The 11192-nt window shown below is 36.7% G+C and overlaps 1 protein-coding gene across 1 annotated transcript; it reads right to left on the bottom strand.

The window, feature by feature from the left end:
* Positions 1–50: 50 nt before the first annotated feature.
* LOC311283061 (uncharacterized protein) lies at positions 51–10509 on the bottom strand. Its single transcript, XM_084397229.1, has 8 exons — positions 10367–10509; positions 8928–9164; positions 8491–8642; positions 7628–7675; positions 7264–7441; positions 1942–1988; positions 1329–1410; positions 51–807 (listed from the first exon to the last, which is right to left on the bottom strand). Exons 2-8 carry the CDS (start codon positions 9151–9153, stop codon positions 461–463), a joined length of 1080 nt encoding a protein of 359 aa, XP_084253355.1. The 5' UTR covers positions 9154–9164; positions 10367–10509; the 3' UTR covers positions 51–460.
* Positions 10510–11192: the final 683 nt, after the last annotated feature.

Raw genomic sequence — 11192 nt, 5'->3', positions numbered from 1 at the left:
AGAATTAAAAATGAAATGAAAAATAAATAAATATTAACTAGAAAAGCAATGGTTGTCAAGACAAAATTTTAAAGTTGGCTTAGAAAAGCTTTGAAAAAGTCTGAAGGTTTACAGGCCAGAAACAGAGAGAAGAATAGACAGAATAGTAGATAAACATTCAGAGACTATGACTGTATTTGCCTCAAGCATTGGCAGAAAAGAAACTATGATGTTTTCGTTTTCGTGTTGTAATGTGACAAAAACAGTAAATGATTATCAAAAGAGATGTTTATTTTCTTGGCCCTTGCGCATTAAAAAGAAATGGGTGTATTAGTTACCTAGGGAAGATGTATACATATCTAATCACAGCCTCTCAGACCACAGTTCTACATCATCAGTACTGGCCTGCTTTTGTTTAATCTCAAACCTTAGCCCATCATTTCCATCCCGATCCCAATCAAGTCCTTACAACATCGGTGACTTACTCCTGCTTGACTAAGGAGTGAATCTGAGGATCTTCTATAACAGCAGGTGTTATACTGATGTATTGTGGCAGTGTGTCATGTGACTGCTTTTCCACCAGCTTCTTTAAAGACAAATCAATTGATTGCAAGGTGTTGTTGATGGTGTTAAACTGTTTTTCCAGAAGTTCATATAATTGCAGCTGCCTTGTTTGCTGAGTCTCTTCAGAAGCAACAGGGTTCTGCCATTCAACAGGGGAAGCGCTGGCGCTGAGCTGTCCTGGGTCATCTGTGGTCTGGACGGCCTCCTCTACGACAGGAGAGACTCCCGGTTCTGAAGCATCAACAGGATGTGAATCAGGTGAATCTTGGTTTGGGGAAGGACAAAGAGTGTGCATTAAAAACATTTCAATGTAGTATGATTCATGTAACAATACAAACACAATTAATTATCAGTGACCCTGCTCTTTAATACCAGCAGAAGTCAACACTGCGCTACATTTGATCAAATTTTAAAAGCTTAACAAACTGGCAAAAAATATATTCATCAATAGTTCTTATATCATTCAACAGATATGACTTAAAGGATCTGATTGAGATAAATCATGAGGATGAGTTTAAAGCACACACAAATAGGTTAAACAAAGTCTGAAATTTGAATATACATCAAACGAAAAAAAAAAAAACTGCAATTGTAGTACTCTAAAATGCAGTAATAGACACTGGCAATATTTAAATATGCTTACTCTAATGAGAAGCAGAAGCAAGAGATGTGAAAGTAACCAAAGTCTCAGACCTTCATAGTCTAAGAACAATTGGGAATTTTTAAAAATCAGAAAGTTCATAATGAGAGAAATATATAGAAGGAAATTTGCAGAGCTCACTAACCCTTATCACTGGCAGTAGATCCGACTGGTTCTGTGGTCTTTTTACAGACGGTTTCAGCTGACATCACAGATTCTCTCCTGTTCTGTTATGAAAAAGAAAGAATAAGATTTAATTAATGCTTTATGTCTGTTTGTTAATAGAGGATATGTGGGCACAATAGCTGGGTGCATTTCAGTAACTGAGGGAGAAGGTGAAGGTGAAGGATAAAGTTAAAGTTAGTTATTTGGGATATAAATGACTACCACAGAATTTGAGCTGATTTCCCCCAGTGCCATATTGTTGCTTCTTTTATTGTTATTTTGCAGAATAATTAAAATATTTATTATAGTTATTGATTCAACTATAGGCTTTAAAGCAGAGTTTTCAGCTTTTATGATTTCCCTTCAACAACATTATTAATAAATATCTCCTAATAATATTTTAGATGACACATCATCATCATCATCATCATGTATATGCTAAACTCATTTATTATAATATAATATAATATAATATAATATAATATAATATAATATAATATAATATAATATAATATAATATAATATAATATATAATTCCTATACAATAATACAATAATGTTGTTTTTCAATTTATCAGTAAATGCACACCTCACCATTTTGACTCTTTCAGCAACAGATTTGGATTCATCTGAAGGATTTTCTGTTTGTGGTAGAAAACAAGCAAAAGCCATAATTATTTTAGGGTCAGTTAATGCAGATGATCACGTAAAAAAAAAAAAAACCCAAAAAACCCTATACACTATATACAGGTGCTGGTCATAAAATTAGAATATCATCAAAAAGTTGATTTATTTCAAGAATTCAACTTAACAGGTGAAACTAATATATTATATAGACTCATTACATGCAAAGTAAGATATTTCAAGCCTTTATTTGTTATCATTTTGATGATTATGGCTTACAGCTTATGAAACCCACAAAATCAAAATCCCAGAAAATTAGAATATTACATGAAATCACACAGTAATTACACAGTAATACCATGGTCATTGAACCAGGTTTTGGTTCTTTTGGCAGTGTGGGCAGGTGCAAATCCTGCTGGAAAATGAATCATTTTATTAGAATGATTTCTAAAGGATCATGTGATAGACTGGAGTAATGATCCTGAAAATTCAGCTTTGCATCACAGAAATAAATGATAATTTATATAAGTATAATAAATTGAAAAACAATTATTTAAAATTGTAATTTATCACAATATAAAAAAAAATTTGCAGGCTTGATGAGCAGAAGAAATTTCTTTCAAAAACATTAAAAATAGTTAAGTATATATATATGTGTGTGTGTGTGTGTGTGTGTGTGTATACACTCACCTAAAGGATTATTAGGAACACCTGTTCAATTTCTCATTAATGCAATTATCTAATCAACCAATCGCATGGCAGTTGCTTCAATGCATTTAGGGGTGTGGTCCTGGTCAAGACAATCTCCTGAACTCCAAACTGAATGTCAGAATGGGAAAGAAAGGTGGTTTAAGCAATTTTGAGCGTGGCATGGTTGTTGGTGCCAGACGGGCCGGTCTGAGTATTTCACAATCTGCTCAGTTACTGGGATTTTCACGCACAACCATTTCTAGGGTTTAAGAAGAATGGTCTGAAAAGGGAAAAACATCCAGTATGCGGCAGTCCTGTGGGCGAAAATGCCTTGTTGATGCTAGAGGTCAGAGGAGAATGGGCCGACTGATTCAAGCTGATAGAAGAGCAACTTTGACTGAAATAACCACTCGTTACAACCGAGGTATGCAGCAAAGCATTTGTGAAGCCACAACACGCACAACCTTGAGGCGGATGGGCTACAACAGCAGAAGACCCCACCGGGTACCACTCATCTCCACTACAAATAGGAAAAAGAGGCTACAATTTGCACGAGCTCACCAAAATTGGACAGTTGAAGACTGGAAAAATGTTGCCTGGTCTGATGAGTCTCGATTTCTGTGAGACATTCAGATGGTAGAGTCAGAATTTGGCGTAAACAAAATGAGAACATTGATCCATCATGCCTTGTTACCACTGTGCAGGCTGGTGGTGGTGGTGTAATGTTGTGGGGGATGTTTTCTTGGCACACTTTAGGCCCCTTAGTGCCAATTGGGCATCGTTTAAATGCCACGGCCTACCTGAGCATTGTTTCTGACCATGTCCATCCCTTTATGACCACCATGTACCCATCCTCTGATGGCTACTTCCAGCAGGATAATGCACCATGTCACAAAGCTCGAATCATTTCAAATTGGTTTCTTGAACATGACAATGAGTTCACTGTACTAAAATGGCCCCCACAGTCACCAGATCTCAACCTAATAGAGCATCTTTGGGATGTGGTGGAACGGGAGCTTCGTGCCCTGGATGTGCATCCCACAAATCTCCATCAACTGCAAGATGCTATCCTATCAATATGGGCCAACATTTCTAAAGAATGCTTTCAGCACCTTGTTGAATCAATGCCACGTAGAATTAAGGCAGTTCTGAAGGCGAAAGGGGGTCAAACACAGTATTAGTATGGTGTTCCTAATAATCCTTTAGGTGAGTGTATATATATATATGTCTGAGTTTTTTTTTTTTTTTTTTTTAGTAATCCATTCGGCTCCAGGGGGTTAATAAAGGCTTTCTGAAGTGAAGCGATGCGTTTTTCTAAGAAAAATATCCATATAACTTTATACACTAGAATCAATGGCTTCCGGTAACGGCCGCACACAAGTCTGGTTCCACCTAAAAAATGAATTCTGACCCGACACCTAATCTGATATATATATATATATATATATATATATATACAATCATACTCTAGATCTAATATTATCACATGGAATAGATGTTGATGCTGTTGAAATTCTGCAGCAGAGCGATGACATCTCAGATCATTATCTAGTCTCGTGTAAATTACATTTAGCCAAGGCTGCAAAGCCGACTCCGTGTTACAAATATGTTAGACCTATCACTTCTGCTACTAAAGATTGCTTTATTAATAATCTTCCTGATCAGTTTCATCATTTTAGCATCCCGGATAGCTTAGAAAAACTTGATATTGCAACAGAAACTTTTAACTCTCTCTTTTCCAGCACTTTAGACACAGTTGCTCCTTTGCGCTTAAAGAAGATTAAAGAAAATAGTCCAACGCCGTGGTACAACGAGCACACTCGGGCCCTTAAGAGAGCAGCCAGAAAAATGGAGCGCAACTGGAAGAAAACAAAATTAGAGGTATTTCGCATTTCATGGAAAGAGAGCTCGGTTGCTTACAGAGAGGCTTTAAAAGCTGCTAGATCTGCTTATTTTTCAAACCTATTAGAAGAAAATAAACATAATCCTAGGTATTTATTTGAAACAGTGGCTAAACTAACGAAAAAGAAAGCTTCAAGCCCAGAAGTTTCCAAGCAGCACAGCAGTAATGACTTTATGAACTTCTTCACTTATAAGACTGATAATATCAGGGATAAAATTATAACTATGCAACCGTCTACTACAGTATCGCATCAGGCAGTGCATTGTAGTCTCCCTGAGGAAAAATTTGATTCATTCATTGCTATAGGAGAGGAAGAATTTACTAAACTCGTTAAATCATCTAAATCTACAACATGTATGCTAGACCCTATACCGACTAAGCTAATGAAAGAGATGCTTCCAGAGGTCATAGATCCTCTTCTTAATATCATTAATTCATCTTTGTCTCTAGGATACGTACCAAAAAACTTTAAGCTGGCTATGATTAAACCGCTTGTTAAAAAAATGCAACTTGATCCTTCAGAATTAGTCAATTACAGGCCGATCTCGAATCTACCTTTTCTGTCAAAGATATTAGAAAAGGCAGTATCTTCACAACTATGTTCCTTTCTAGAAAGAAATGATATCTGCGAGGATTTTCAGTCCGGATTTAGACCATACCATAGTACTGAGACTGCTCTCGTTAGAGTAACAAATGATTTGCTCTTATCATCCGATCGTGGTTGTGTCTCTCTATTAGTGTTACTCGATCTTAGTGCTGCGTTTGACACCATTGACCACAACATTCTTTTAAATAGACTAGAAAACTATGTTGGCATTAGTGGAATTGCACTAGCATGGTTTAAATCATACTTATCTGACCGTTATCAGTTTGTAGCAGTAAATGAAGAGATGTCTTATCAATCACAAGTTCAGTATGGCGTACCACAGGGCTCAGTACTAGGACCGCTGCTGTTCACTCTGTACATGCTACCATTAGGAGATATCATTAGGAAACATGGAATTAGCTTCCACTGTTATGCCGACGATACTCAGCTCTATATTTCTTCAAAACCTAACGAAACTTACCAATTCACTAAATTAACAGAATGCATAGCTGATATAAAAAATTGGATGACTCGTAATTTCCTACTTCTAAATTCTGAAAAAACAGAGTTTCTAATTATTGGACAAAAAACTTCCTCACGTAATAACCTAGAATACTGTCTAACACTTGATGGCTGCTCTGTTAAGTCTTCGTCGTCGGTTAGGAACCTGGGTGTGCTCTTTGATACCAATCTTTCATTTGAAAGTCACGTGTCTAGTATCTGTAAAACCGCATTTTTCCATCTTAAAAATATATCTAAATTACGCCATATGCTCTCATTGACAAATGCGGAACAATTAGTCCATGCGTTCATGACTTCAAGGCTAGATTATTGTAATGCTCTACTGGGTGGTTGCCCTGCACGCTTAATAAACAAACTACAGCTAGTTCAAAACGCAGCAGCTCGAGTTCTTACCAGAACCAGGAAGTATGACCATATTAGCCCGGTTCTGTCAAAACTGCATTGGCTCCCTATTAAACATCGCATCAATTTTAAAATATTGCTGATTACTTACAAAGCACTAAATGGTTTAGCTCCGCAGTACTTGAGCGAGCTCTTAACGCATTATACTCCTTCACGTCTATTGCGATCTCAAAATTCCGGCCAGTTGATAATACCTAGAATATCTAAATCGACTGCTGGCGGTAGATCCTTTTCCTATTTAGCACCAAAACTTTGGAACAGCCTTCCTACCATTGTCCGGGAAGCAGACACACTCTGTCAGTTCAAATCTAGATTAAAGACACATCTCTTTGACATAGCGTTCACATAATACATTATAGACTTCTATAATTCAATATTAGGCTGCATAGATTAGGTCAGCTGGAACCGGGAACACTTCCCATAAATCCTGATGTACTTGTTACATCATGAGAAGAATGGCATCTACGCTAATTTTAGTGTCTTTGTTTATCCCAAGGTTTTCCCGCAGCCTGCCGGATCCAGGCCGTTTCCAGATCTGATGAAGGACCTTCGCCTGGACCCGATGTCAACGCAGTGCTGAAGTGCCAACTAGTCTCTCCATATGGAGGATCCCTTTCCCACTCTACAGATAACGCGTCGTCGGGAAAACTCAATTTGCGTATCTACCCCGAATTGATAAAATAAAATTCTGAATCAAAACTATAAGGAAACACCAGTAATTTGTTTAGGCTTGGTTTGCAGGGAATTCCAAACCTGCACACATATATTCAAACGCACATAACTATAGAACCCGTTCTTAATGCGCATCTGAACGCCATCAGCGTTTCTCACAGGTTCGCGTTTAAAGTCTGTGTAGAGAGAATGGTGTCGTCTTGGCGGCCCTAATTTAAAAACAAATGATCGTTGCGACGGAAGTGAATCAATCAAAACTAACTTTAGCTGGAAAATAACTTTATTAAAGAACCGCTATAAAGCCAAAACAATCTTACGTTAAATTATACATTTATCTCTGTAAAGCTGCTTTGAGACAATCTACATTGTTAAAAGCGCTATATAAATGTAAATGACTTGACTTGACTTGACTGATATAGTCACACATTATAGCAATGCTCTCCCATATATTTTGCTACTATAAATAGCAGTGGGTGGTAAAAAGACAAGAAATGTACAGATACTTATTCAAACTCACCCGGCTGGATTGTTTCCCTCTGCAGTGTGTTCTTTTCAATTCCACACACAGGTATTGAAACAGTCTTGGTAAACAATCTTTTCCAGGACTCTGGAAAACCTTTTAAGGCGTTTATCAATTCATTTCTCCTCGTCAAATTTTGCACAGAGTTTGCACGCCTTTTGTCTTTCTGCGTCCCCTATGGTCAAATTAAATGGTAGTGATAATAAAGCATGCAATACCTCAATGGGTCATCATTTTTGTGATGAAATCTATAAGGCAAATCTGTAATGTTGTCAGTTTGAACTACAAAAATAATATGAATATGGTTTGTTTAATGGCCAATAGACTTTTGTTTTGTTACAGTATATAATATATATTATACCTGTCTAAAGGACTGCCTCAGGTGTCCGAACTCTGGAAGAACCCCGCTCTAAGAAAAACAGAAGAGTTCATTTAAAGCAGATGACGACCAGTAAAATGAGGTTCAAATTTGTTCATAAAATTTAACAAATTCATAAAATCCATCAGTGGCGTAACTTTGTTTTAAAAGTAGGTGGGACAGGGGATGCTATTTCAGACATGTACAATAACAATTGTAAGAAAAAAAAAACATTATAAATGTCCAGAAATCAATTTCAATAGTACATTGAGAACTCATGTTTAATGTGATAGTTTCATTTTTACATCTACTACGTATAATGCAATATACTGTTAGTCCCGGGATTCTTCACGTTAGTGAATAAATACATAGATCTACAATTAGCATTAGCATTAGCATAGCAATTAGCATATCGGACCGCCTCTTCACTGACTGCATGATAACACTAGGCTTGTTCGACTTGAACCGGCGCTGCACAGACCGATCGGTTTATGACATCAAAGTACCGCGAGAGCAATTCAAAAGCATATAGGAGCCGTCTACTTTCTATTCGCTCTCGCGGTACTTTGATGTCATTCACCGATCGGTCTGTGCAGCGCTGGTTCAAGTCGAACAAGCCTACTGCCAACGAACACTCAGCATGATTTCAAAAACAAACACATTCCAGCGCCAGACGGCCTCTTATTTAACACATATGAACGTCAACTGGATATGTTTCCTTTGCATTAGGTATATCCATGTAGTGAGATGATTCAAAAAAGTGGCGGGGACAATACTGACCCTGGCATAAAGTGGTGGGGACATGTCCCACCCGTAAATTACGCCTATGCCAGCCAAACATCCAGACTGCATACTTCCATACATACCTTTATGAGTTTCAGTAGTTGCACTTGTTGGAAGCCTTTTGATGGCCTGTAATAGATGCTAAACTTCCACTTCTTGTGACTCCCCTTCCCTCCAATCGCCTCAAACTGACTGGGACTATACCACTTCCCTTTACATGAAATACACTTCTCTCCTTAATAAGACAGAGAAACATGATACAGAACATATGAATGGGTGCACATGGAACGTACATGTGGAACAGGACTGTAAAATAAAGTGCTACCGAAATAATACATGTAGGTTTGTTAAAACATTTGAATCACAGTAGACTAGCATTCAGGTACATATGTAAAAAATATTGTGTATTACTCACTTTTAACAGATAAAAGTTTGTTTAAACATCAATTTGACTTTAAAAACTAAACATGCAATTTAATTTTATCACACAATGTAAAAAATAAATCTCCCCAAAACTTACCAGTGTCATACTTTATTCTGTGAAGAGAACCTGCCATACGTCCACAACGAACAACCAGCTGTTTCTTATCTCTGACCTCTTGAAAAACATCTGTGTTTTGAGCAAAGATGTTTGAGCATCTTTTCATTCTCTTTCTTCTCTCGTATTTACTAACACCTGTTTCCGAGCAGTTTTCCTTCACTTCACATTCTGGCTTAGTCTGCATCGTAACTGATCCAACATTCATCTTCTTCAGGTCTAAGGGAGGCAAATGTTATGTCATATTTAGCTCTTTGTGTCATCAAAATGCAACTTTGATAATATCTAAATACAATAATTTGGATGCCTTTATACAGTTTAGGCAAACACAGGCACATTTAATGTTTTATGAGAGATATGTACAGATGTCTTTCATCAAAAACATTCAGTCATAAATATTTATCTTTGGGCATAATTAAAGGAAAAGCCAAATTTACCAGTAAAACATAGAAAATACATTGACCTGGCCTAAAAGGTTTTCACAGAGTAATATAAGTAGGCAACCTAAAATAATTATAATTACAAATAAAATAAAATAAATCACAGGACTGCAGAAGTTTTAAAAGCTGAATATTCTTCAGGGATCCCACTCTTTATAATCAAGACATTTACATGACTTTTCCAGTAGTTTGAGATTTACTGAATAGGAAATAAGTACTTAAGGATTAAATGCGGAAAAAACGCCAGAGGTTGCCGTAAAAAGAAGACGAAAAAAAAAGTATATTCATTATAAAAAAATAGTAAATTAAGTAAATTATGACAGTTATGTAATTAGTTAAATTATGAGTGAATTATGATTTTCATTTTTGGGTGAACTTTTATTTATTTATTAATGCTTAAAACAATACACAATTAATAACAGATAACAACAGTAATACTAATTTTTTGGTTAACTATCCCTTTAAATTATTTGTTGATGACGAACCAGGTAATTAGTTTGGACTGCTTGCCTCCTCTGTTGGGTAAAATAATTACTAGACGATTCCTCTGGTGGTAACCAAAGCCTCTGATCTGGCTTTTTGCAGGTACATTTAAAGTCGGAAACAGGGCAGTGAAATGTGCGGTCACACTAACTTGGAAGTTCTCTCGCGCGTTATTTTTGAAAGTAGAACAACTACTTTAACTTGAGCAACGCGATTTCACAACACATGAGCGAGACGCTGCAAAATACGCGAGACGACGTCTAGCTCATGCACGTGCACATGGAAGAACGACGGCAGCGCTGAGGAATGACAAAATAAGTTCTGTGTGAACGACCACTAACAAACAGAACAGAAACTTGCACATTAAACTGTTTGTTTTAGGAAAATATACAATACTTATATATACAATACAATACAAAACAAAACGGTCTACCCTTTTCAACAAAACACAAATTCAAATACTACTCATCATTAACAGCAACTAGCTGCTAGCATTACCTTGATATTTAGCTCAAACTCCTCAGCTGCGGGGTAGCGTTACTCCACTCTGACTGCTGCACGGGACGAGATGATTCCAGGCTGGGATTCTGGAAGTGGAGGAGAAGCACGTAAGGGTCGGGGAAGGGGGCGTGTATGACTGAAGAGGATGGGCGGTCAGTCTCTTTTTTATTTTCCATTCTTTCTTATCAACAACAACATGAAATGCATTGCAAGTATTACATTGTGCCAGGGTTTCCCAAACTGGAGTTAATAAAATTAAAATGAGTCAAGTATTTGAAAATGAAAACAATCAAAATAAAAATGTAACATTGAAGATTGAACACTAAAAATATTAATATTTCATTTGTTGCATGTCATTGTGGCCATAATCCGGAACCAGAGAACTGAACATGCAAATGTGTTGTTAAATTATCGAAAAATGTACTTAAAATCGCAGGGGTCTCCAAGTAAATATTTTGGGCTAAATTTGTCTGACAAAAAAAAAAAAAAAAAAGTTTGGGAATTCCTCTATTACATGAACAAACAACAGTAGACATGAAAACAGCAATGCATTACACAAAGTTTTCCAGGTTTGAAAATTTTTTGTCCAGACTTTTGTTTAGATCCATAATTAGTGAAGGTCACTGAATATGAAGATATTGTGTTTCACAACTAACTATATATCAGCAGTGTTTAGTAACTTGCATAATTATTCATCTCATTCATGGTGTACATTTACATTTAGTCATTAGCAGACGCTTTTGTCCAAAGCGACTTACAAATTAGGACTAAATTAAGCGAGTCATCGTGAAGAGACAAAAACAACGCAGGAAGTGCTCAAAAT

The sequence above is a fragment of the Rutilus rutilus genome (genome assembly GCF_951802725.1).
Source record: "Rutilus rutilus genome assembly, chromosome: 1".
NCBI classification, from domain to species: domain Eukaryota; kingdom Metazoa; phylum Chordata; class Actinopteri; order Cypriniformes; family Leuciscidae; genus Rutilus; species Rutilus rutilus.
The sequence above is the reverse complement of the archived record's forward strand: the minus strand, read 5'-3'. Positions and strand labels throughout refer to the sequence as shown.

What these genes read in the sequence shown, in the direction of transcription:
- LOC311283061 (XM_084397229.1), bottom strand. Translation starts at nt 9,153, where the DNA reads ATGAATGTTGGATCAGTTACGATGCAGACTAAGCCAGAATGTGAAGTG. An exon ending in GAGGGAAACAATCCAGCCGG is followed by an intron (nt 1,989 to 7,263) that starts GTGAGTTTGAAT and finishes TACCACAAACAG; the next exon opens with AAAATCCTTCAGATGAATCC. An exon ending in ATCTACTGCCAGTGATAAGG is followed by an intron (nt 808 to 1,328) that starts GTTAGTGAGCTC and finishes CCCCAAACCAAG; the next exon opens with ATTCACCTGATTCACATCCT.